Genomic DNA, 26,823 nt, shown 5'->3' with positions numbered 1-26,823 from the left:
CGAACAAGAGGCCTATTGTCAAAGTGAAGAGGGAGCCGAAGAGCGCGGATCAGAGGTCACCACTAGAAAGAGGCGCAATTGTCCCAGAAATAAACCTTTAATCAGTCACTGCTGTGAAACATCATGAAAGGAGGAAATAATAACCCCGGTCACAGGTAGCCGAGCCGGGATGGAAAGGAGTGCAGGTTTGGATATTTATAGTTTTCTTTGAGGGACGTCACAATCGCCTCCAGAGCTGCTGTTCTGATGTGATTGGACTCCCACCCTCATAGAGCCTCTGCTTGAGGATACTCCAAAGGTTGTCAATAGGGTTGAGATCAGGGGAGGATGGTGGCCGCACAGGAGTTTAATTACCTTCTTTGCAGCATGAAGATGATTGTGCTACGGACGGCGCGGTTCTTCTTTTTGTACCATAGAAGAAAATAGTCCATCAGAAATGCTATATACTTTGCCAAGGTGATTTTCTCCCCTTCAGTGACCCTAACGGACCTGTTTGCTGCTTTCTGATGGTATTTCAGCAACTCTTTCAATCCGATGAATTTTTCTGGCAGAAACCTTCCTCATTACGCCTTTATCTGCACAAACCTGTCTATGCTCTGTATCAGCCACAAATCTCTTCACCGTACGATAATCATGCTTAAGTTCTCATGAAAGATCTAATGTTTTCAAATCCTGATCACTATTTAACGCTTTTTGGCAGCAGAGATTCTTTTTCTTTCCAGTATTGCTTGAAACCTGTATCTGTGTATTAATGTGAAACATCCTTCTTAAGTAGTTTTCCTTTAATTGGGCCTCATCTGGCTAACTAATTATTATTGGTGTTTGAGATTAGTGCCAGTAACACAAAGACCCCAAGACACAAAAAATCCATGAGTTAATGTGAAAAACAGAAAAACTACATCTTGATGACACCTAAATCCAATTTGCAAAATAATTTAGAATGAGGTATAACTGAATATAACTACTATAATACTGCCCCTATGCACTGGAATATAACTACTATAATACTGCCCCTATGCACTAGAATATAACTACTATAATACTGCTCCTATGTACAAGAATATAACTACTATAATACTGCCCCTATGTACAAGAATATAACTACTATAATGCTGCCACCAATGTACAAGAATATAACTACTATAATACTGCTCCTATGTACAAGACTATAACTACTATAATACTGTCCCTAAGTACAAGAATATAACTACTATAATACTGCCCCTATGTACAAGAATATAACTACTATAATACTGCCCCTATGTACAGGAATATAACTACTATAATACTGCCCCTATCTACAAGAATATAACTACTATAATGCTGCCACCAATGTACAAGAATATAACTACTATAATACTGCTCCTATGTACAAGACTATAACAACTATAATAATGCCCCTATGTACAAGAATATAACTACTATAATACTGCCCCTATGTACAAGAATATAACTACTATAATACTGATCCTATGTACAAGAATATAACTACTATAATACTGCCCCTATGTACAAGAATATAACTACTATAATGCTGTCACCAATGTACAAGAATATAACTACTATAATACTGCCCCCTATGTACAAGAATATAACTACTATAATACTGCCCCTATGTACAAGAATATAACTACTATAATACTGCCCCCTATGTACAAGAATATAACTACTATAATACTGCCCCTATGTGCAAGTATATAAGTGCAATACTGAGCTGAACACTGAGTGTGTGTAGCTTCCAGACTGGCACATTATAGCAGTACATGACATGATGAGCTCTTCTCCGTTATTTGATGATGTGAAAACAAAGAGTCAGAAAACTATCCATGGTAAGTCCATGAAGCTCAGTCCAGCTCTTCAGCTCTGCTACATCTGTACAATGATTTATTATTTATTCATATGGTGATCGGCTCGATCTTTGATCCTTATCATTTTCTGCCCCCTCCCCCTGTCTCAGGGCCGAAGCGGGTAGGATTGATTGCGGTGGGGTAGATGAGACGAGACCCCCGGTGACCCCTTTCTCTACATGTGACTGACATGATTGCTTCTAACTGATGATTTCCATATAAGTGATGACTACGAGATCTAGTTTTCCCATCTTTTATAACGCATCATTATAATCAGTGGGGGCCGCCGTCCACCGTTCATTGTCTGCGCAGTTTCTATCTGATTGCCCCTAATTTTAATCCTATCTTTTAACCCTTTGTGTGACAGGTGGAGGAGAATAGAAGAGGAACACAATGGGGCAGGTGTATGGGACTTTATATGCTCGTGGTTTCAATGGCTGCAGCAGAAGTTTGTCCTCCAGAGCTGCGTTACCACAGTAGCTGGGACAGGATGTTATGACAGTCCGCCATTGAGAAACCAATACTGGGGTACAGAGATCTGTACGCTGCAGAAGATCTGACATAACCTCCAGCCCGTACAGTCTGCTGGATATGACCCTAGATCATTTCAGGCTCTGGAAGATGAATTTGGCAAAAAAAAAAAATCGTCCAGGATGGACAGCACGGACCAGAGGCATCGGTGCAGCAAGATACAGGAAAACTGAATGAAATGGAATGTTTGTGGAGTTTTAGAGCTGGATATGCAAGTCAGCACCTGGAATGAAGACTTAGGTATGTCGGATGCACCTTGCAATAAATAGCAAAGCTGAGTGTGCAGAGAGGCACCATGGACAGCAGAAAGGAGCATGGGGAAGGCAACTTGGATCAGCAGAGACCAAAATGTGGAGAGGCACATTGGAACAGCAGAAAGGAGCATGTGTATAGGCAACTTGAATCAGCAGAGATGAACATGGGAGAGGCACCTTTGATCAGCAGAAGCAAAAATGTGGAGAGGCACCTTGGAATAGCAGAAATGAGCATGCGTAGAGGCACCATGGAACAGTAGCTATGAGCATGAGGAAAAGCATCTTGGATTAGCAAAGGCAAACATGTGGAGAGGCACCTTGGAACAGCAGAGACAAGTATGCAGAAAAATATTTTGGAACAGGAGAGACGAGCATGCCGAAAGGCACCTTGAAACAGCAGAAACGAGCATGCAAATGTGTCACCCTCCCAGGGCTGTGGGGTACTCGGTACCGGGCCGAAGTCAGGGGAATGTGTCACAGCAGCGGTGACCCATTCCGTGGCCCTGGTCGCCCAAGTAATGGGGGATGTAGTTAATGGAATGGAATAGTTCATGACGCCACCTGTGGTGCTCGGCAAGGGAGGTGTGAAGCCGACACTGCATGCAGATCCGCTGGGACTGATGGTAGGGTGCAGCAAGGATGTAAAAGCTCTCCACAGGTGAAGCTATAGTCCCAGGGCAGTGTAGAGGTGGTTGGCATGGGGATGTAGCAGTGCCGTAAGGGTAGGAAGCAGATAAGACATAGCGGGGTGCAATTTCTGTACCTTTACTTGATAACTGCAGTCCAGGGTCCTGATTACAGATGGTAACAGAGCAGGCTAGCCTGGAAGCAACTCAGGGATTCTCTCTCAGCAGACGGGCTGTGCAGTCTCCTTCCTAGCGCTTGTTTGAATGAAGTACTCAAAGTACTGAGTTACACTGAAGTTCCTCCTGTCAGATGTTCCCAAGAACCTTACTTGCACGGCAGACAGCTGTAGCCTCTCTCGGGGACTCCTCGCTCTTGAGTCCTGGCTCACTATCCAAGCTGCTGTTGTGCCCTCAAGTCTTAGATGGGAGTAGGGCTTTTACAGCCTCCTACTCCTCTGGTGTCTGTTGCAGGACCGTTAGAATCCGTACAACCGTGGAGACCAGGCTCCAGTTCATGCGCTCACTGTGAGGGAGCTCTCCTTTCCTAGCTCAACCTCCAGCTTCTCTCTACACGTCTGCACACTTCACTCTCCGTAGACTAACTGACCACTCCTTCCTCTTGGCTGTCAGAGGGCACTCCTCTCCTTAATCCCGGTTCAGAGTTCCCCCTGCTGGCCTGGAGTGGAACAGTGTTGCATGTATGGATTGACTGCGAGAGAGACCCATCATTGCCTCCAAGCCTGGCATTACCCTCCCCTTGAGGAAGGCAAAGCCACTGTGGCGACCATACTCCTGGGGGCGCCACATTCCCCCCTAGTGCAAGTCAGCACTCCTGGGCTGAACAAAAACATGAACATATGAAAACAGTTACAATAATAATTGTACAAGATTTAAAAATGAAAAAGTTACAAAAACCAAGTGCTTCAAAAATGGTCCTATGATGGCAAGTCCAAGCATCAATGTCCATGGTCCATTCCTGGGCAAATGGTGAAATATTTACAAGAAAAGTTTTTGACCACACACAAGTCCTGTGGTTCAGTGTCCATAAAACAAACTGGAAAATTTAAAGGAAACTCTTACAGGTTACCTGTAGGCAAAAAACTTGAGAACAGTTACATAGATACATACACAATTTCAACATTTACATTTACCTATATACGTTATCTGAGGGGTGGAATCCCTTGTGTAATGCGGGTAGACCTGCGTAAGACTGGTGCAGTGGGTAATGTACTGGATACACTACTGGGGGTTCTATGTAACACAGGGATACTAGACTGACTGTGAACTCTTAGACTCACCAAGGGCATAACAGGTTCACCACTGGCAGGGCGAGGGTTCTCTGGCTCCACTGCTGGTGTGGCTTCAGCTGCCTGATTTTCCTGATTCTCTTGAGTCACATCTTCCTGTGCTACCAACTGGGGAAACAGCAACACTGGCACCACTATAGCATCGTTCACTTTAGTCCAATTCGCAGGGAATTCCCCAAGTATTGTGCTGACCTTCTCTTCCACTATGGGTTGGATGTTATCTGGTTCTTCTTTTCTTTCTTTTAACTGGTCAGGACACAACTTCAAATGATCTCTCGATACTGCAGCTGAGGTCTCTCCTCCATCTTTACTAACAAAGCATACCTTAGTATTATCAAAATTTGAGGGCAGAATGGTATAAGGTTCAGCTTCCCACTGATCATCCAATTTGTGCAATCTTCTCTTTCTTTTCAAGACTTGCTCTCCCGGCGACAAAGGACCGGCAGGTGCATTCTGATTGTAAAGCTTCTCCTGCTTTTGTCTTGCCTGAGCCAGACTCTTCTCCACACATTCTCCAATCAGCAGCTGGTGACGCTACTTCAGGTGTCAGGACTCCCATGTCTAAGTCAATAGGCAGCTTACCAGGTCTTGCTCTCATTAAATAGGCTGGGGTACAGTTGGTAGAGTTCACTGGAATATGGTTGTAGAGGTCTACCAGGTCAGGCAACTTCTCTGGCCACAGATTCCTCTCCTCCAAGGGCAAAGTCTTCAGGAGGTCAATCACTACCTGGTTCATCTTCTCGCACATGCCATTGGTCTGTGGGTGGTACGGTGTTGTCCGGATCTTCTTACAACCATACAGGTTACAGAATTCCTGGAGCACTTCTGCCTCGAAAGCTGGACCATGATCTGTAAGTACTCTCTCGGGGTACCCATGTGGTCTACAGAAGTGCTGCTGGAACGCTCTGGCTGCTGTTCTGGCAGTTTGATCTTTGACAGGCACAACTACCAGGAATCTTGAGTAGTGGTCCACAATGGAAAGAGCATAGATGTAGCCTGACCGGCTTGGAACCAGCTTCACATGGTCCAGGGCTACCAACTCAAGGGGCTGTTTGGTGATGATCGGCTGTAGAGGAGCTCTCTGGCTGTCTCGATCCTTTTTGCGCAGGTTACATTGTCCACACTCTCGGCACCACCTCTCAATGGCTTTCCTCATACCAGCCCAGTAGAACCTCTCTTGGAGCAATGCTTCCAACTTCTTCCATCCGAAGTGTCCAGCTCCATTGTGGTATGCTTCCAGGACCATTGATGCCTCTCTCTTTGGGACTATCACCTGCCAAACCAGCTCATGAGTGCGGGCATTGATACTCCTCCGACACAGCTTCCCTTCATAAATGAACAGCTGGCCTCTCTCCTTCCACAACTGCTGAGTTTCTTCAGGAGCATCTGACTCTGGATGTGAGTCAGCTCGTGTCAGCAGCTCCTTCACCAGGCGGACTGCAGGGTCACTATCTTGCGTTTCTGCCCAATCATGATGGGGCAATGGATTCAGGGTGACCTCCTTCAAGCCAGACCGTTTCTCACTCCTTGAACACGCTGGGCCGCAAGTGGCCGGTGGAAGGGAGGTAGTTCTATCTCTTCAAGAGCCTCAGGGTCTTCTCCTGCATCTGGTAGGTTAGGCATTCTGGACAGCACATCAGCATTGGCATTCTTGTGCCCTGCCCGGTACTTGATGGTAAACTCATAGTTCGATAGCAGAGCCATCCATCGCTGTTCCAGTACACCTAGTTTTGCAGTGTCCAAGTGCGTCAACGGATTGTTGTCCGTGAAGATAGTGAACTTGGCGGAGGCTAGGTAATGTTTGAACCTTTCGGTGACAGCCCAGACTATGGCAAGGAACTCCAGCTTGAAAGAACTGTAGTTATCAGGGTTCCTTTCAGTGGGGCGAAGCTTCCTGCTGGCGTAGGAGACCACTCTTTCTTTCCCATTCTGTACCTGCGACAGTACTGCTCCTAGTCCCACGTTGCTAGCATCTGTGTACAGCACAAAGGGTTTGTCATAATCTGGGTAAGCCAGAACCTCGTCACCTGTGAGAGCCATCTTCAGTCGAGTGAAGGATCTCTCCAACTCTTCCGTCCATTCAAAGGTGGAATTTTTCTGTTTGGTCTTCTTGGACTGCCCCACCAGGAGATTTTGCATAGGGGTGGCTATTTCAGTAAAACCCTTGATGAATCTTCGGTAGTAGCCTACCAGTCCAAGGAATTGGCGCACTTCATGAAGGTCGCTGGGCTTCGGCCAGTCCCGGATGACTGTGACCTTATCAGGATCTGGTGCCACACCTTCTGCACTGACCACATGACCGAGGTACTGCACCTTGGGCTTCAGGAGGTGGCACTTGGAGGGCTTCACCTTCAGGCCAAAATTGGACAAAGCTTCAAACACTTCAGCCAGGTGCTCCAGATGATCTTCATAGGGTTTGGAGAAAACAATGACATCATCCAGGTACAGCAGGACCGTCTCAAAGTTCATGTGTCCCAGGCAGCACTCCATCAGCCGTTGAAATGTTCCTGGGGCTGTGCAGAGCCCAAATGGCATATAATTGAACTCACAGAGACCCATTGGAGTGGTAAATGCGGTTTTCTCCCTGTCTGCCTCTGCCACGGGAACCTGCCAATTCCCACTAGTGAGATCTAAGGTGGAAAAGTAATTAGCAGTTTTAAGTGCAGCCAATGATTCCTCAATTCTAGGTAATGGGTAGGCATCTTTATGTGTAATGCTGTTAATTTTACTGTAATCAACACACATTCTCATAGTACCATCCTTTTTCTTTACAAACACTATTGGAGCTGCCCAGCGGCTACAACTGTCTCTGATGACCCCTGCCTCCTTCATCTCCCTCAACATACTCTTAGCACACTAGTATTGTGTTGGGGGCATAGGTCTGTACCTCTCCTTTATGGGTGGATGGTCTCCCGTGGGGATATGATGTTGAACCCCTTTTGCTTTCCCAAAATCTAGTGGGTGTTTGCTGAATACCCGCTCATACTCGTGTCACTCTGTAAACCCCATTTTTCTGGTATGAAGGTGTAGAGTCAGTTCCCACCTGCAGTTGCTGACACCACTCCTCTGGCTGCTTCACAGAGCCATTGTCCTCCACCTGATCGGATGAGACCAAGGTCTCTGCTGCCTGCAAAGAGTTGTTACTAACGGTGAGCAACTTAGCAACTGTGGCATACCGAGGTATTGTGGCGTCCTCTTCCCTACAATTCAAAAGGCGTACAGGTACTCTCCCCTTCCGTACGTCAACCACCCCTGTTGTGAGTTCATTTTCCCCTTCACTACTGAGGCCCGAGGAACTCCCTCTTCTGGTGAAGAAAGGTAGTGAGCCTGATTGTCAAACACCTGGGGCTGATGATGAGGACTGGCTGAGTGGAGTTAATGACTGGATATAAGGCTGCCGACGCCCTTCTGGCCTGCGGGTGATTTCTCTGTGGACTTCTAGGAAACCAGTCTGATTCCTGCTCATCTAAAGCTAAGATTTCTGCTTTGCCTTTTTGCATTAGTGTTTTGTTTTCCTTGCTTTTCTGGATTCTGCCATTCCCTGCTGGGGTGAGCTGAATCTCCTTTTGCCTGTTGCTCTGTCTTCAGAATATTCCTGAGTACTGACATAGCTTTTTTGAAGCCTAGCGTCTTCAGGGCCTTTTTACTGTCAGTTTGTTGGCTCTTATTTTCATAGGGTTTTTCACGGATTGCAGACAGCAGCCTTCCTGTCCTTTCCTATCTAAGCTAGCGTGGGCCCCATCTTTGCTCAGTCTATCTTTCTGTCTGTGTTTTGTTCTTTCTTCTTGCTTCACCGTCATTATATGTGGGGGGCTGCCTTTTGCTTTGGGGTCTGCTCTGGGGCAGTTTAGATTTCCCTTTCTGTCTTTAGGCTATGTAGTCCTCCGGCTGTGATCGAGGGGCCTAGGGCATCGTAGGAGCCCCCCACGGCTACTGCTAGTTGTGTTGATAGGTTCAGGGGTCTGCAATCCGATAGCTGCCAACTTCTCTGGTTTTCTGGACTTAGCTAGCATTTCTATTTTTGCCTCCTACGGTGACTCAATCATAACACACCCCTCTGGTTGTCAGGACAGTGGGCCTGCTGTCGGAGTATACTGGTTCTACCAATGCCTGGTAATCTCTCCCTCTAAGACCTATAGCTGCCCGACACCAAACCAACATTTCACATCTGGGGGGTATTGCAATGGGGAAGGGATCACTAACTCTGACGCTGCCAATTTCTTCGCCAGAGAGTTCTACCTGTTGCCTTTGCATCAGGGCACGGATCTCCTTCTGCAGGACTCGTTGTTCTCCGGAACCAGCAGTCTCAGCCACCTGTTGCAACAAGACAATAACCTCGGACAGACAGTTTTCAATTACATTTGTACCAAGAGTCATCATGGGATTACATTCTCGTCGATCAATATCCACAACTATCAGACCTTGAGACTTTAGCTCTACCCGCCCCACTTTAACAGTAATTTCTTTACATCCTATCTGCGGTAAAGACTGACCATTACTGGCAACTACTGTCAGTTCATCAGTTGGGCCACGGGTAAGTTCTGAATCAGCCCAATACCTCTTGTACAGAATGTACGGCATAGTGGTCACCTGGGAGCCAGTGTCCAGCAAAGCGTTCATGGGGATGCCGTCAATCACCACAGGAAGGATCGGTCTCCCTCCCACATACTTGGCTCGCCAGTTCCTTGGGCCTGGGGATCCTATTCCTGGGGGTTGGCCCTCTGCCCTAGGGGTTGCTCGTTTAAAGGACAATATCTTGCAAGATGACCGGCCTTGTAGCAGCGACGACAGAAGGGACGCCCGTCCTGGTCATAGCGATTGTTGTTCCTTCCTCGAAGTGGCGGGGCTCCCCTCCTCCGGAGCTACGGGACATCCTCTGGACTGGAAGCAAGCTGGATCTTTTCTTTCGAGGACACTTGCAGGGACTGCTCGGTTTTCGTAAGTGCAGCCATCCCTTTGGTCAACTCCTGGATCTGAAGACGCAGCTCCTCAGTTGGATCTTTATCCAGAGTCTGTGCATCAGCCTCCACAGGGATGGAAGGAAAAGATGTTGCTTCCTGATGGTAGGTGATCGCTGGGCGCCTAGGGGGCGCTGGACGGCTGACAGTGGACTCCTACAGTACCCGAATAGCCCTGTCCTTAAAATCAGCAAAGTCCAGATCAGGGTTTTGCAGGGTTATAATACACAACTGTCCTCTGTGGGTACTGGATAGGAGTCCTTCAATGAACTGCTCCTTTAACAGTTTATCTTCCTCCTTCAGACTGTCAGGATCAACTTGCTTAACTACTTGCAGCGCCTCCTGCAGGTTGAGAGCATAATCCCTGATACTGTCCTGCGCCTTCTGTTTACAGCCAAAGAACCTCATCTTGATTTCAGCTGCAGGCGAGTGTCAAAGGTGCTCCTCAGCTTGGCCAGGATCTTTGCAACAGTGTCTTTATCCGTGTTCTGCCAGGCTTTCACTTCTCTCTGTGCTGCACCCTTTAGCTGTCAAATCAGGATATTCACTTTCTGGCTTTCAGACAGGGTATACTTTGAACAAACTGCACAGTCTCTCTTTAAATTCACTCAGGGTATGCGACTCACCCGAGTACTGCGGTAGCTAGGACGCTCGCGGTATGTAGGGCATAGACAGCGGCATTATGGAGACCACTTTGGCATCGCCGTTTGGCGCGGACATCTTCTTCCCCCCCTAGTTAACGTTAGCCAGGGCCGGGGGTTATGTGAGCCCACCGGCGGCCGCCTCACAGGCCCGACGCTCCGGGCTGTAGGCCTCAGCTCCTCCTCCTCTCGCGCACGCTGTCCTCTCTTCCCGCGAGGCACTTCACTTCTTCGCGCTCTGTGGCAGGCTCCGCCCGCGAAGGCCTGCCCCTTCTTCCCGCGCGCCAATCAGCACGGTAATGGCGGCTATTGGCACCAATTTCACAAACACAGTCTATGGCACACAGGACCCGGGAATACCGGGCTCCATAATCTTGTTCGTGAGGCCAAGTTGGGTCGCCCTCCCAGGGCTGTGGGGTACTCAGTACCGGGCCAGTGTCAGGGGAATGTGTCACAGCAGCGGTGACCCGGTCCGTGGCCCTGGGCGCCCAAATAATGGGGGAATGTAGTTAATGGAATGGAATAGTTCGTGACGCCACCTGTGGTGCTCGGCAAGGGAGGTGTTAAGCCGACGCTGCATGCAGATCCGCTGGGACTGATGGTAGGGTGCAGCAAGGATGTAAAAGTTCCCCACAGGTGAAGCTATAGTCCCAGGGCAGTGTAGAGGTTGTTGGCACGGGGATGTAGCAGTGCCGTAAGGGTAGGAAGGAGACAAGACACAGCGGGGTGCAATTTCTGTACCTTTACTTGATAACTGCAGTCCAGGGTCCTGATTACAGATGGTAATGGAGCAGGCTAGCCTGGAAGAAACTCAGGGATTCTCTCTCAGCAGACGGGCTGTGCAGTCTCCTTCCTAGCGCTTGTTTGAATGAAGTACTCCAAGTACTGAGTTACACTGAAGTTCCTCCTGTCAGATGTTCCCAAGAACCTTACTTGCACGGCAGACAGCTGTAGCCTCTCCCGGGGGCTCCTTTCTCCTGAGTCCCGGCTCTCTATCCAAGCTGCTGTTGTGCCCTCAAGTCTTAGATGGGGGTAGGGTATTTACAGCCTCCTACTCCTCTGGTGTCTGTTGCAGGACCGTTAGTATCCGTACAACCGTGGAGACCAGGCTCCAGTTCATGCGCTCACTGTGAGGGAGCTCTCCTTTCCTAGCTCAACCTCCAGCTTCTCTCTACACGTCTGCACACTTCACCCTCCACAGACTAACTGACCATTCCTTCCTTTTGGCCCTCAGAGGGCACTCCTCCCCTTAATCCCGGTTCAGAGTTCACCCTGCTGGCCTGGAGTGGAACTGTGTTGCATGTATGGATTGACTGCGAGAGAGACCCATCATTGCCTCCAAGCCTGGCATTACCCTCCCCTGGAGGAAGGCAAAGCCACTGTGGCGACCATACTCCTGGGGGCGCCACACAAATAGGCTACTTGGAACAGCAGAGACGAACATGGGAGAGGCACCTTAGAATAGTGTTCTCCAACTCCAGTCCTCAAGGCCCACCAACAGGTCATGTTTTCTGGATTTCCTTAGTATTTCCTAGGTGACAATTGCATCACCTGGACAGGCAAGAATCCCATCACCTGAACAATACTAAGGAAATCCTGAAAACATGACCTGTTGGTGGGCCTTAAGGACTGGAGTTGGGGACCCATGCCTTAGAACACCAGAGACGAGCATGCAGAAAGGCTTTTTGGAACAGTCGCGTAAAGCTTGAGAAGAGGCTCCTTGGAATAGCAGAGACAAGCATGTGGAGAGGCACCTTAGGACAGCAGAGACGAGTATGCTAGACAGACATCTGTCTGGGATGATTTAGTGAATCCTGCATTGAGCGGGGGGGTTGGACACGATAACTCAGGAGGTCCCTTCCAAGTCTGACATTCTAGGATTCTATGCAGACTGGCACCTTGGAATAGCAGAGTTGAATAGCAAATGCTGGACGGCACATCGATTAGCAAAGCTAGATATGCTAAACTGCACGTGGAAAAGTAGAGCTGGAGATGATGGACAGCACATTGAAACAACAGAGCCAAGTGTGGGGTATAGCAGAGATGAGTTAGTGGGAGACACACTGAGAGACATGAGCACACAAGAATCCCACAATTCAATTAAGAAGTGGAAAACAGAGAGTTTTTGAAGCTAAATTCACATAAATGTTATTAAATCAAAAATTAAAATACAAAGTGTATACACATAAATGGCCCGGGGTGTACAAAAACAACATTAGTCAGAATTTTTATGTGACTTAATCAACATTGGTCAGCAGTCTTTATTAAGAAACTGACATAAAAAGTCAATGCTTCCTGCTGCCATAGACAAGTATGAGCACACATGCAAATAGTAACTGCCCATCTGACTGCATAAAGTGCTTCACATGAATGCCTAAAAACGGCCAAAAATTGAATGTGACATTATAATCAAACTGCACTTACATGTTATGATTGAAACCGCTACTCAGGCCAGCCGCCTGGGGCTCATACTTGTCTATGGCAGCAGGAAGCATTGACTTTTTATGTCAGTTTCTTAATAAAGACTGCTGACCAATGTTGATTAAGTCACATAAAAATTCTGACTAATGTTGTTTTTGTACACCCCGGGCCATTTATGTGTATACACTTTGTATTTTAATTTTTGATTTAATAAAATTTATGTGAATTTAGCTTCAAAAAGTCTCTGTTTTCCACTTCTTAATTGAATTGTGGGATTCTTGTGTGCTCATAGTTCTGTGAGTTGTGCTATTTCCTATTGGTAGGGGAATGTGTATCTACACTGAGAGACATGTAGCAGAGTCTAGTAAGTCAGTACAGCTCAGTTTGTCTTCTCCAGGAATGTGGTAGCCAGAATAGATGTCAAATTACCCGAGCACTCAGGCGGCGTACTGGTGCCTGAGCTGGAAAGAAATCAGGGGAGTGACAACTGAAATGCATGCTGGGATTTCATGGTAACCCCCTGCATGTGAGAGAAGAAGCACCAGAGATGGAGGGAGCAGAGCCCGGTGCTGGAGCCGGGACAGGTGACACCCAGATAAGTCCTGGCTTTGGTCTTATTATGTGACGACGTCGCTCCAGCATTACAGGTGGGGGGCGCCGTTTACCGAGATAATGGACGTACTTATGGAAGTCTGATTATAAGATTCTTACTATGCAGAGCACACCGAGTCAGTGGAGCCTCGGCCGCAGCCTCCGCTGATCACACAACGTGCGGTCGTTCCCTCTGCTAATATTTGCTCACATATTAATGGCTGTGTACACGGCGTGAGCCGCAGCATAATGCGCTGATTCCCCTAATCACATCTCAGGATTCCGGGGGAGATCAGAGACAGTGTGAATAATATCCTATTAACGGGCGGGAGCGCGGGACAGAGCTGCATGTTTTATATCTTATTTTTTTAATCCTAAATTTATTTTTTTTTTACATTTTATTTTTGTTTTTTTTTGCTTTTTATTTATTATTTTTTTTTTACCTGTAACGTACAGAAAATAGTAACTTTTAATACTAATTTTTTTCACTTTTTACTATATTGATTAGTTTTATTCTATAGCACTCACTGAGCAACAATTTAAAAAAATCTTTTTTTTTTTTAATTTTTAATTCTGAAATTAATTTTTTTTTAATTTTCGATTTTCCATTATTTAAATTTACATTTTATAAGCATTTTTAACTAATTTTTTATCTTAAATTTGTTTTTTAATTTTTCTTTATTTTTTTATTATTAATAATACATAATAGTGATTATTCATATTATTATTTATTATTCAGTTTTTATCAGTTTGTTTTATTTTTCAATTTCATTCGTATAACAATAATATTAAATAAGAGAATGAAAAAAATCAATAAAAAACATTAGTAATAATAATGATAACAATGACAATAATAAAATAAAAAGTGATAATAATAATAATAATAATAATAATAATAATAATAATAATAATAATAATAAACAACGCCTTTCATCATTATTTCAATTTAATATTTAATAAATGGCATTTTTTTTATTAAGCTGCCACCTCTAGGGTTACCGGCCCTTTAAGAGGTTTTATATAAAATTTAATTGTGTCGTTATAATAACTCCAACACTCTGCAGATTTCCCATTTATTTTCTATTATTCATTATTACTGCTCGCTGTCAGTGAGTTAGAACCCGGAGCTCTTATATTGGCCGCACTACTGCTCTCAGCTCCTCTCTGCGCTGCACAGCGACAAACCCGACTCTGCTACGTCCGTGCTCTCATATACGTCCTCGGCCTCATTACTGCTGTGATCTCCCGGACAATTCCCACTTGTGCGCAGATGAAAGAAGCAGCGAATCCCCTCGCGGGGCCGCAGCCAGAACATTGTGTACAGGCCCGGCCATCAGCAGCGCAGCATCGGGGAGGGACATCAGCCACATCTACTGTGTATATAGATCCCGGGCCAGACCCCTGTATACAGACCCCAGACTGGACCCTTCCTGTATACAGACCCCAGACTGGACCCCCCCCTGTATACAGATCCCAGACCGGACCCCTCCTTTATACAGACCCCAGACCGGACCCCTCCTTTATACAGACCCCAGACCAGACCCCTCCTATATACAGACCCCAGACCGGATCCCTCCTGTATACAGACCCCAGACCGGACCCCTCCTGTATACAGACCCCAGACCGGACCCCTCCTGTATACAGACCCCAGACCGGACCCCTCCTTTATACAGACCCCAGACCGGACCCCTCCTGTATACAGACCCCAGACCAGACCCCTCCTATATACAGACCCCAGACCGAACCCCTCCTGTATACAGACCCCAGACCGGACCCCTCCTGTATACAGACCCCAGACCGGACCCCTCCTGTATACAGACCCCAGACCGGACCCCTCCTGCATGCAGACCCCAGACCGGACCCCTCCTGCATGCAGACCCCAGACTGGACCCCTCCTGTATACAGACCCCAGACTGGACCCCTCCTGTATACATACCTCAGACAGGACCCCCTTACTTAAGAAAAGTTACCTAGTCCAGCCCCTTATCATTTTAACAGGGTCCTACCTTCTTCTCCAGTGATGTCACCGTGGAGGTTAATTCTTCCACCCTCCTATGCAGACGCTCATTGTCTTCCTGTGCCTGATCCAGCAGGATCTGATCATTGTGCAGCCGCATCTGAAACTCCAGCAGCTGCCGGGAATCAGAGAGAAGCGTGAGCTTAGATGCATCTGATCATCGGTCTGTATCACACAGGATAGGACTAGATACACGGCTCAGCAGACAGTATCACACAGGATAGGATTAGATACATGGCTCAGCAGTCAGTATCACACAGGAGAGGATTAGATACACGGCTCAGCAGTCAGTATCACACAGGAGAGGATTAGATACACGGCTCAGCAGTCAGTATCACACTGAAGAGGATTAGATACATGGCTCAGCAGACAGTATCACACAGGAGAGGATTAGATTCATGGCTCAGCAGACAGTATCACACAGGATAGGATTAGATACATGGCTCAGCAGTCAGTATCATACAGGATAGGATTAGATACATGGGTCAGCAGTCGGTATCACACAGGAGAGGATTAGATACACGGCTCAGCAATCAGTATCACACAGGAGAGGATTAGATACAAGGCTGAGCAGTCAGTATCACACAGGAGAGGATTAGATACACAGCTCAGCAGTCAGTATCACACAGTAGAGGATTAGATACACGGCTCAGCAGTCAGTATCACAGGATAGGATTAGATACACGGCTCAGCAGTCACTATCACACAGCATAGGATTAGATACACAGCTCAGCAGTCAGTAACACACAGGAGAGGATTAGATACACGGCTCAGCACACTGTATCACACAGGATAGGATTAGATACACGGCTCAGCAGACAGTAACACACAGGAGAGGATTAGATACACGGCTCAGCAGTCAGTATCACACAGGAGAGGATTAGATACACAGCTCAGCACACTGTATCACACAGGAGGATTAGATACACGGCTCAGCAGACAGTATCACACAGGAGAGGATTAGATACACGGCTCAGCAGACAGTATCACACAGGACAGGATTAGGTACACAGGTCAGCAGTCAGTAACACACAGGAGAGGATTAGATACACGGCTCAGCAGTCAGTATCACACAGGATAGGATTAGATACACAGCTCAGCAGTCAGTATCACACAGGATAGGATTAGATGCACAGCTCAGCAGTCAGTATCACACAGGATAGGATTAGATACACGGCTCAACAGTCAGTATCACACAGGATAGGATTAGATACACGGCTCAGCAGTCAGTATCACACAGGAGAGGATTAGATACACGGCTCAGCAGTCAGTATCACACAGGAGAGGATTAGATACACGGCTCAGCACACTATCACACAGGATAGGATTAGATACACGGCTCAACAGTCAGTATCACACAGGATAGGATTAGATACACGGCTCAGCAGTCAATATCACACAGGATAGGATTAGATACACGGCTCAGCAGTCAGTATCACACAGGATAGGATTAGATACACGGCTCAGCAGTCAATATCACACAGGATAGGATTAGATACACGGCTCAGCAGTCAGTATCACAGGATAGGATTAGATACACGGCTCAGCAGTCAGTATCACACAGGATAGGATTAGATACACGGCTCAGCAGTCACTTTCACACAGCATAGGATTAGATACACAGCTCAGCAGTCAGTATCACACAGGAGAGGATTAGATACACGGCTCAGCAGTCAGTATCACACAGCATAGGATTAGATACACAGCTCAGCAGTCAGTATCACACAGGAGAGGATTAGATACACAGCTGAGCAGTGAGTATCACACAGGAGAGGATTAGATACACGGCTCAGCACACTATCACACAGGAGAGGATTAGATACACGGCTCAGCACACTGTATCACACAGGAGAGGATTAGATACACGGCTCAACAGTCAGTATCACACAGGATAGGATTAGATACACGGCTCAGCAGACAGTATCACACAGGATAGGATTAGATACACGGCTCAGCAGTCAGTAACACGCAGGAGAGGATTAGATACACAGCTCAGCACACTATCACACAGGAGGATTAGATACACAGCTCAGCAGACAGTATCACACAGGATAGGATTAGATACACGGCTCAGCAGTCAGTATCACACAGGATAGGATTAGATACACGGCACAGCAGTCAGTATCACACAGGATAGGATTAGATACACCGCTCAGCAGTCAGTATCACACAGGAGAGGATTAGATACATGGCTCAGCAGTCAGTATCACACAGGAGAGGATTAGATACACCGCTCAGCAGTCAGTATCACACAGGAGAGGATTAGATACACCGCTCAGCAGTCAGTATCACACAGGAGAGGATTAGATACACGGCTCAGCAGTCAGTATCACACAGGATATGACTAGATAAACAGCTCAGCAGTCAGTATCACACAGGAGAGGATTAGATACATGGCTCAGCAGTCAGTATCACACAGGAGAGGATTAGATACACGGCTCAGCAGTCAGCATCACACAGGAGAGGATTAGATACACGGCTCAGCAGTCAGTATCACACAGGATAGAATTAGATACACCGCTCAGCAGTCAGTATCACACAGGTGAGGATTGGATACACGGCTCTGCAGGCAGTATCACACAGGATGGGAGTGGGAGATGTAGTAGGGGTTGCACAACAACTGGAGGGCTGCAGGTCGGAGACCACTAATGTATACAGCCCACATGCTCTATGCAGTCATCCTGTGATGTGGGATAAATCTGACATGCGACAGTGATAAATGTATCAGAGGCGGCAGAGAGGGCTGTGAGGGGCCAAGATTCAGAGATACAGCAGAGCCCAGTGTGAAGCAGGTGTGAGGTTTAGTCCAATATTCATCATTGCTCCGTATTACATCCATTGCCTTTGTAGACTTTCAGCTCTGCCACCTCTGATACATTTTGCACTGTCGCGTTGGACAATCTTAGCTCTGTACTAATGAACATACTTGTCTCTGCTGCACTTGTTAGCGGTAACCTCTCTGCAGGTCTGAGCCTGCATTTTACAGGTGCAGCAGAGCTAACATTGTCCAATGCGACAGCGCAAAATGTATCAGAGGCGGCAGAGCTGAGATTTTATAATGCACTGGATGTAAAGGGACTGAGCTTGTTGGATGGAGCAGGACGGCTTTATCTGGGTATGTCAGATGCAGCAGAGGCGAGTGACAAACTCGAATTTAAAGATTCTGAAAACCTCAGCTCTGCTCCATCTGACAAACTCATTCCCTTTAATTCCAGGGCAAGACAAAAAAAACCTCAGCTCTGCTGCATCTGACCATTGAATGCAAGAAAAGCTAACCTTAACAGGAGCAGCAGAGCCGAGTGTGTCAAATACACGGTGCTATATCTTCCAGACGCAGCAGAGCTGAGTTTGTCAGATACAAGAGAGCGACGTCTGACAAATATAGCAGAGCTAAGTTGATAGATGCAAGAAAGCAGACTTTAATCTGTGCAGCAGAGCCGAGTTTTCAGGCTCCTCACTCGGATCCGCTACGTCCCAGCATTATTACCCTAGGGTCGGCTGGATCTTCTGGGACGGCAGATTTCTCAGTGATGCGTAGGTCGGTCTGTGGCGTGGTAGTGATGGCCTCACGCCTGCCTGCACTGTGATCAGCGGCGGCACAGACGGCGATTACATAACGCCAAACGTAAGCGGACGCTAAAATTAGCAGCGCGACTGTCGTCCTACGAGAGATGAGTCACAGAGAGAAGCCGGACCCCCCTCCTCAACCCATATCTCAGCATCGGCCCCAATGTACCCGTTCGGGTGGGGGATGATGCCACTACTTATGGAGACTGCCGGCCATGCAATGATCTCTGGGAACAAGAAATGCAAATCAGCTCTCCGCCTACCAGAAGGAAGCTCGCTCTCCAGTGACACCTAGTGGCCATTGCAGGCTGTACACATCCAACATTGGTCGCAGACAGTCACTCACGCTCTGGCTATAGACGGTCTCCGTCTCGTCGTGCAGCCTCTTCATTTCCGCCTCGCTGGCCTCCTGGATCTTCTGCACCGTCTCCATCAGGGCCGGGCCCCCGCCGTGGCTCATCCTCCGCAGCTTGTCTTCTAGCTGGAGGGTGAGGGCCTCGGACTGGGCCACTTGGGCTCTCAGCTCCTGAGACTCCTGAGAACAGTATAAATGAATGGTTACATCAGGGGGAAAGCTGGGTGACTGTCAGCATGGTCCTCGCCAGCTTTTCCAGGCTCCTGAATGGCAGATATACACCGATGGCCGTATACCATAACTGGCCACGTCTGCCTCAACATCCAGCTCCAAAAGAGGAGTGTTCTGGTTTATGGTTGTTATTGGAAACAGTCAGCAAGCATGAAGTCAGACACAGCGCTATGTAATAAGCCTGGAATCATAACCCACCTTCACATGATGACACTGCAGCCTCTCCATCTGTGCGCTCAGCTCCGCCACGCGCTCCTCAAGGGTTAAACGCTGGGAAAACTCTGCTTCATATCTGCGGGGAAAAGTCACCAAGCTCATAAATCATACATACATTATATACAGGAGATACCCAGGTTATACCGGCTGTATATATATAATTATATACAGGAGATGCCCAGGTTATACCGGCTGTATATATATAATTATATACAGGAGATGCCCAGGTTATACCAGCTGTACATATATAATTATATACAGGAAATGCCCAGGTTATACCACCTGTACATATATAATTATATACAGGAGATGCCCAGGTTATACCAGCTGTACATATATATATATATATACACAGGAAATGCCCAGGTTATACCAGCTGTACATATATAATTATATACAGGAAATGCCCAGGTTATACCAGCTGTACATATATAATTATATACAGAAGATACCCAGGTTATACCAGCTGTACATATATAATTATATACAGGAAATGCCCAGGTTATACCAGCTGTACATATATAATTATATACAGGAAATGCCCAGGTTATACCAGCTGTACATATATAATTATATACAGGAAATGCCCAGGTTATACCAGCTGTACATATATAATTATATACAGAAGATACCCAGGTTATACCAGCTGTACATATATAATTATATACAGGAGATGCCTAGGTTATACCAGCTGTACATATATAATTATATACAGGAGATTCCCAGGTTATACTGGCTGTACATATATAATTATATACCGGAGATGCCCAGGTTATACCGGCTGTACATATATAATTATATACAGGAGATGCCCAGGTTATACCACCTGTACATATATAATTATATACAGGAAATGCCCAGGTTATACCAGCTGTCAGGGCCGGCATCAGCACCCAGGCAAGTGCCGGGGCCCACTCACGCTGTCTGGGATACCATACATAGCTCCCAACCGTCGCCGCCACGCCCCCCATGCGCCGCCCCCATCCTCGCCCTCCCCGAGGGACCCACGTAACCCCTCACAGCCAGCATCAGTCATCGCTACGGCTGTTCTCTTGTGTGCAGCACAGGACCTGTGAAGAGAGCACAGGACCTGTAAAGAGGTCACAGGAGGGGAGGAGTCAGGGGTCACATGATCAGGGGCCTCAGTGTGTGCAGGACTCTGCTGTGCTGGTTGTCATCATGTTGCTGGATGAGGGGAAGTATTAGGCCGGGGTCACACTAACCGACGCAAAATACGGTCAGTATTTTACAGGCGTAATACGGATGAATGGCCCCTAAATAGTGCTCCGTATGTCATCCGTAAGCAAGGTGTGGTCGCGTATTTTGCGCATGTAAGCATCCGTATGTAATCCGTATGGCATCCGTATGCTGAGATTTTCTCGCCGCCTTGCAAAATGGACATAATGGAGCCCTATGACAGGGTATCTAACAGAAACCAAAGATTAGATATAGACACATAGAATGCATATATATATATATATATATATATATATACAAATATATATATGTTTGTCACAATGACATGTGTGTGTATATATATATATATATATATATATATATATGTATTCTATGTGTATATATCTATTCTTTCGTTTCTTTATTAAAACTGTCAGTGTGAGTTTACTGTATCGTGCACTGAATTGCCGGCTTTGCTAAAAGACACCTGGTGCGTATTTCTCGCAAGTCACATGTGTGGTCCGTGTGTAATCCGTATTTTTTGCGCACCCATAGACTTGCATTGGCGTATTACGTGCGTAGTACGCTGACAATCACAGCATGCCTAGAATACGGATGAGAAATATATGGCTGGTGCGAGGGACCCCATAGAGAATCATTGGTCCGTGTCTAATGCGTGCTTTTAGCGCCTCTCACTCGGCCGTATTCCTCGCCAGTGTGACCCCGGCCTATGTGTGGGTTCAGGAGGGGTTTACAGGGTGGATGTAGCAGAGCCGTGTGTGTACGAGGTGTACCTGTCCAGAGCGCAGTCGTGTGTGTACGAGGTGTACAGAGCGGCGCCGAGTGTGTACGAGGTGTACAGAGCGGCGCCGAGTGTGTACGAGGTGTACAGAGCGGAGCCGAGTGTGTACGAGGTGTACAGAGCGGAGCCGAGTGTGTACGAGGTGTACAGAGCGGAGCCATGTGTGTACGAGGTGTAAGGAGGGGAGCCGTGTGTACGAGGTGTACGGAGCGGAGCCGTGTGTCTACAAGGTGTACGGAGCGGAGCCGTGTGTGTACAAGGTGTACGGTGGGGACCAACCGTGTGTGTACGACGTGTACAGAGCAGAGCTATGTGTGTGGGTCGCCCTCCCAGGGCTGTGGGGTACTCGGTACCGGGCCCGATGAGCCTCAATGGGAGATGTCACGGCAGCTGTGGCCCGGCCCGTGGCCCTGGGCGCCCATTATAAAAGGGGGGTTGTTTCAATGTGCTTGTGGTAGTGAAAGTTTATAAGTGATTCGTGACGCCACCTGTGGTGTTCAGCAATGGAGATGTAAGCCGACGCTGCAGACAGTTCCTCTGGGACAGATGGTGTGGTGCAGCAGTGATGTTATAGCCCTCCACAGGCAGGGCTGTAGTCCCAGGGCAGAGTAGATGTGGGGACACTTAGGTGGTGTAGTGTCAGGTGCAAAGGATGTAGCAGTGCTGGGCAGGTTGGCGCAGGAATGAGTGGAGGACACCAGAGCATGTAGTTCCAAAGCTTTACTCACAGTCTGTTGTACAAACAGGTGCCTGCCTCCGTGCCGTGATCTCCGGGTCAGGGACTCAGTCAACCTCCAGGCAAGATGGAATGCTCCCATCCAACACTCCGCCAACATGTGCCTTTCTGAACGTCTCCTCTTATAGCGCCTTTAAGTGAAGTACTCCTAGTACTGAGTTACACTGGAGCTCCTCCTGTCCGATGTTCCTATGAACTCTACTTGTACGGCAGACAGCTGTAGCCTGCTTCGGGGACTCCTTGCTACTAAGTCCCGGCTCACTATTCAGTTGCTGTTGTGCCCCCAAGTCTTGTGTGGGAATAAAGTGGTCACTACTTCTATTCCTCCGGTGTCTGCTGCAGGACCATTAGTATCCATACAACCTCGGGGACCGGACCCCGGCCTTGCGCTTAGAACTTCTAGAAAGGGCTCTCCTCTAACCCACGTCCTCTGTTCTCTCTTACTCCTCGCGTTCCGTACTAATCTTTCCTTCTATGGAGAATCAGTGTGTGTAGGAGCTGTACGGAGTGGAGCCTTGTGTGTACGAGGTGTGCGGAGCCGCATGTGTATGAGGTGTACGGAGGGAAGCCGCGTGTGTACAAGGTGTACGGAGCGGAGCTGTGTGTGTACGACGCATACAAAGCGGAGCCGTGCGTGTACGAGGTGTATGGTGGGGAGCATTCATACCTCCCAACCGTCCCAGAGCCAGCGGGACAGTCCCGATTTTGAGAGAGAGATTGCCCCAGCCGGGAGCTTACTTTTCTCCTTCGCCTCATTGGGGGACACAGATACTGTGGGTGTATGCTTCTGCCGCTAGGAGGCTGACACTAAGTAAAAAAAAGAGGTTAGCTCCTCTTCCGCCATATACACCCTCGCCCCTATTGCGGACGGAAATCAGTTTTTTGCTTAGTGTCCCTGGAGGCACACACGTTTGGTTTTTCTCCAGACTTTTTTCGTCTTTTTCCCATGAAGATGAGACAGGGGCAACAGATCCTATTGAAAGGGTCCGATTTCCCCAAATCAACAACGGGCGAGCACGTGCGAGTGTCCCTCCATGTATCCTCTCCCGCGTCGTGGGACACAATGCCGGACTTAGCCCTGACCACCCCTAGGTATTGAAACCATGGGCTGTACAGAGGCACAAGACTAGTCCGTGCGGCCACCACTGCTTCACCAATGCTTAGACTGCGGTGCTGCAAGGTGGCGGACGGTCCCTCTCCTCACCCCCTGAAGGGGTTAGATGGAGCTAGGGTGCCTGCACCATCCTATTTTTTATCGAGGCCCCCCTCACATACCTGCGCTCAGGCTGAAGAGGATCAACGGTGAGGAGAGGGTCTGGGAGGGCTCCTGCAAAGATCTGAGGGCTGTAGCTCCCAGCCGGTGGAAGCCACCGGCCATGCAAGGCAAGAGTGGCTGGATCCGTCAGGCGGTGCCGCGCCGGTTAGAAGCGCCATGTTTTGTCAGCACCATGGAACCGCGCCCCCTCCCCCGGTCGGGTAGGGGAAAAATTGAGGCTGCGGCTTTAGCCGGAGCTAGGCCGTGACTGGAAGTCCTGCCTCTGGGCTGCGCGTCATTTCCGGCGGCCCGCCCCGAACTGGGCGGCGGCGAAGAAATTTAGGCCCCGGCTTCGGAGTGCGGCTAGGCCGCAGAACGGAAGTTCCGCCCCTAGAGCGGTTTTACATGCTGGTGACTCATTCCATAGCTGGTGGCGCGCGATTTGAAGGTGGAAGCGTCCAGGACGGGGGGGGGGGGGGGCGCAGGACTGGGGTAAGTGCTGCCCGAGAGGCCACGCTATAGGGGAACTGAGGTGCTACCTCCTCCCCCCTCCCCAGAAGCGGACAGATACAGCATGTCCGAAAAAGCAAAGACGCACACGTTCTTTTACGCTGCATGTATCTCTTGGGCTACGTTTCCGCGGGCGCAGAGCAAGCGATTATGCGAAGCCTGCGACTCCGAACGCGCCCAGGAGCCCCTGCGACTGTGACCAATGTGTCGAATCCCCCCCGGAGTGGGCCCTATCATTGTCACAGTCCATGGTGTCGCTTACGAGAGCAATAGAGTCCCTTCAAGCCCCAGATAGGGGCAGGGACAATGGCTCGCCGGCCTTAGAGGGAACCTCCACCTCACAAGAGCCTCCGGCCTGCAGGGGCCGCTCTCACTCCAGGCAGACCCGGAGGAAACGAATCCACACGGTGTTGCCCAGTCCATCCGGTGCCTTGACATCCGTAAGCTCTGCTTCTCGCTCCACGTCACCAGTGGTTGATAGCGATCAGACCTCAGATTGCGACTCAAACAAGCCTCTTCACCTGGACACTCCAGGGTCACGTGAAACAGTGGACAGCCTCATAGAAGCCGTCAATCAGAACCTTGGGATTGAGGATGATCCCGCAGCGGCTATGGGGCATAAAGTAGCATTTAAGCGAGTGAAGCGCCCGCACAGAATTTTTTCCTCTCATCCGGAGTTTGAGGACATAGTGTAGCGGCACAGAGAACGTCCAGACAGGCGTTTCTCGGGTCAAAAGGCACTGGAAGCAAGGTATCCATTTGCGTCGGACCTCTGTAAAAAATGGATGGAATCCCCGATGGTGGATCCTCCGGTTTCGCGCCTAGCCACTAAGACCCTGCTATCTGTCCCTAGTGTTTCCTCGATTAAGGAGCCCACGGATCGCCTTTTAAAGAGCTTAGCTCGCTCAGTATATGAGGCATCAGGGTCAACACTCGCTACCTCGTTCGCAGCAACTTGGGTAGCCAAGGCTATGATATTATGGTTAGAAACATTAAACAAGGTCACACAGGAGCAGGATCTACCTGCAGAGATTTCGGAGGTCGCAGGTCAGATGGCGATGGCCGGAGACTATGTAATCAATGCGTCTTTGGATGCGGCCAATTGCTCGGCACTTGCTGCCGCTAATGCAATTTCTATCAGAAGAGCCCTATGGTTAAGGACATGGCGAGCCGATTCTACTTCTAAGAAGTCCTTGGCTTCCCTGCCTTATCAGTGCAGCCGCCTATTTGGGGAGAAGTTGGATCAAATTATCTCCGACTCCACAGGAGGGAAGAGCAGGTGTCTCCCTCAACAAAAGGTCAAAGCGTTTTTTCGTCACCCGCTTCAGGCACGTTTTCGGGCCTTTCGCAGCCCCGGGTGGACAACAAGGACCAATTGCGCCACCTCAGGCCGCCCCAAACGGGATAGGGAGCGGCAGGTCTCATTTTGAGCAAACCCATTGGGGAGAATGCATACTCAGCAGCCCAGATCAAGGGGATCCAGATCCCAAAGATCGTAGGCCAAATGACTCGAGGCCTTTACCAGACGACACCAGCAAGGTGGGTGGCCGCCTACTCTGGTTTCACCACGTCTGGGTCAATGTCGCTCACGACGCATGGGTAAAGGAATTGGTGGCCTCAGGTTACAAAATAGAATTTGTCAGATACCCTCCAAGACGGTTTTTTCTTTCCCGGCTTCCCAGGGTGGATTCCCAGGCAAGGGCTCGATTGGGAGCCATCAAATCACTCCAGCACAACGGAGTCATTGTTCCAGTGCCGGAACACGAAAGGGCTCAGGGGTTCTATTCCAACCTTTTTGCGGTTCCCAAAAAGGACGGGTCAGTCAGGCCTGTTTTGGACCTGAAGCTTCTGAACAAATTCATCAGGATCAGACATTTCCGGATGGAGTCTCTCCGGTCAGTCATATCGGCCACGGAGCAGGGAGAATACTTGGCCTCAATAGACATCCAGGACGCATATCTGCATATTCCCATTTTTCCTCCTCATCAGAGGTTTCTACGCTTCGCCATCAGCGATCAACATTTTCAGTTTGTAGCGCTACCCTTCGGGCTAGCCACAGCTCCCAGAGTGTTCACAAAGGTTATGGCAGTTGTCATGGCCATACTACATTCTCGAGGCATAGTCGTCTTGCCTTATCTGGACGGCTTCTTGGTCAAGGTCCCGTCAATATGAGCATGCAAGGAAAATGTCAAAATCACGCTAGATACTATTGCCCACTTAGGTTGGTTGGTCAATGTGAAGAAGTCATCCCTTGTGCCAGATCAGAGGATCTCCTGCCTAGGAATGATCTTCGACACTTGCCGAGGGTTGGTAATTCTCCCTCAGGAAAAGGCGCTAGCTCTCCGGCAGGGAGCCCAAACACTTCGCCAGCCAGTCCCTCATACTATCCGATCCGGGATGAGGATTCTAGGGAAAATGGTGGCAGCAATGAAAGCGATACCATTTGCCCAGTTCCATCTTCGCCCCCTGCAGCGTGCCCTCTTGTCAGCCTGGGACAAGAATAGTTTCACGCTTGGTCGGCGGTGCTGACTGTCCTCTCAAGTCAGGCAGTCGCTCGGATGGTGGATAACCAGTTCCTCTCTGGCCCAGGGGAAACCTTTCCCCCCAGATCATTTGCTGGTAATGACAACCGACGCCAGTCTCCTCGGCTGGGGAGCGGTGTTTCGCCACCATACAACCCAGGAACGGTGGTCGCCACAGGAGGCACGCCTCCCGATCAACTTATTGGAGATACGAGCAATTCGGCTGGCTCTGCAGAAGTTTCATCACTTTCTAGCAGGTC

General features: G+C 48.6%; 2 protein-coding genes across 3 annotated transcripts in view; one reads left to right on the top strand and one right to left on the bottom strand.

Annotated features, from left to right (window-relative positions):
• Window positions 1–26,823, bottom strand: part of LMNTD1 (lamin tail domain containing 1) — a 59,389-nt gene that overhangs the window by 15,226 nt on the left and 17,340 nt on the right. For both annotated transcript variants that reach the window (XM_073567443.1, XM_073567444.1), the window contains exons 5-7: window positions 19,545–19,638; window positions 19,107–19,295; window positions 15,183–15,308 (exon numbers count right to left, since the gene is read on the bottom strand). In XM_073567443.1, the coding sequence (XP_073423544.1) occupies window positions 15,183–15,308; window positions 19,107–19,295; window positions 19,545–19,638 (409 nt within the window). The remainder of the gene's footprint in view (window positions 1–15,182; window positions 15,309–19,106; window positions 19,296–19,544; window positions 19,639–26,823) is intronic.
• The window catches only part of RASSF8 (Ras association domain family member 8), a 95,542-nt gene continuing 89,474 nt past the window's right edge, over window positions 20,756–26,823 (top strand). The window contains exon 1 of the mRNA XM_073567446.1: window positions 20,756–20,799. The gene's annotated coding sequence lies outside the window, so the exon portion shown is untranslated. The remainder of the gene's footprint in view (window positions 20,800–26,823) is intronic.

Source organism: Dendrobates tinctorius, unplaced genomic scaffold (genome assembly GCF_039654945.1).
Source record: "Dendrobates tinctorius isolate UK_male_01 unplaced genomic scaffold, ASM3965494v1 ptg000020l, whole genome shotgun sequence".
NCBI lineage: Eukaryota > Metazoa > Chordata > Amphibia > Anura > Dendrobatidae > Dendrobates > Dendrobates tinctorius.
Note: the sequence above shows the minus strand (reverse complement) of the source record. Positions and strands in the feature narration are given on the sequence as shown.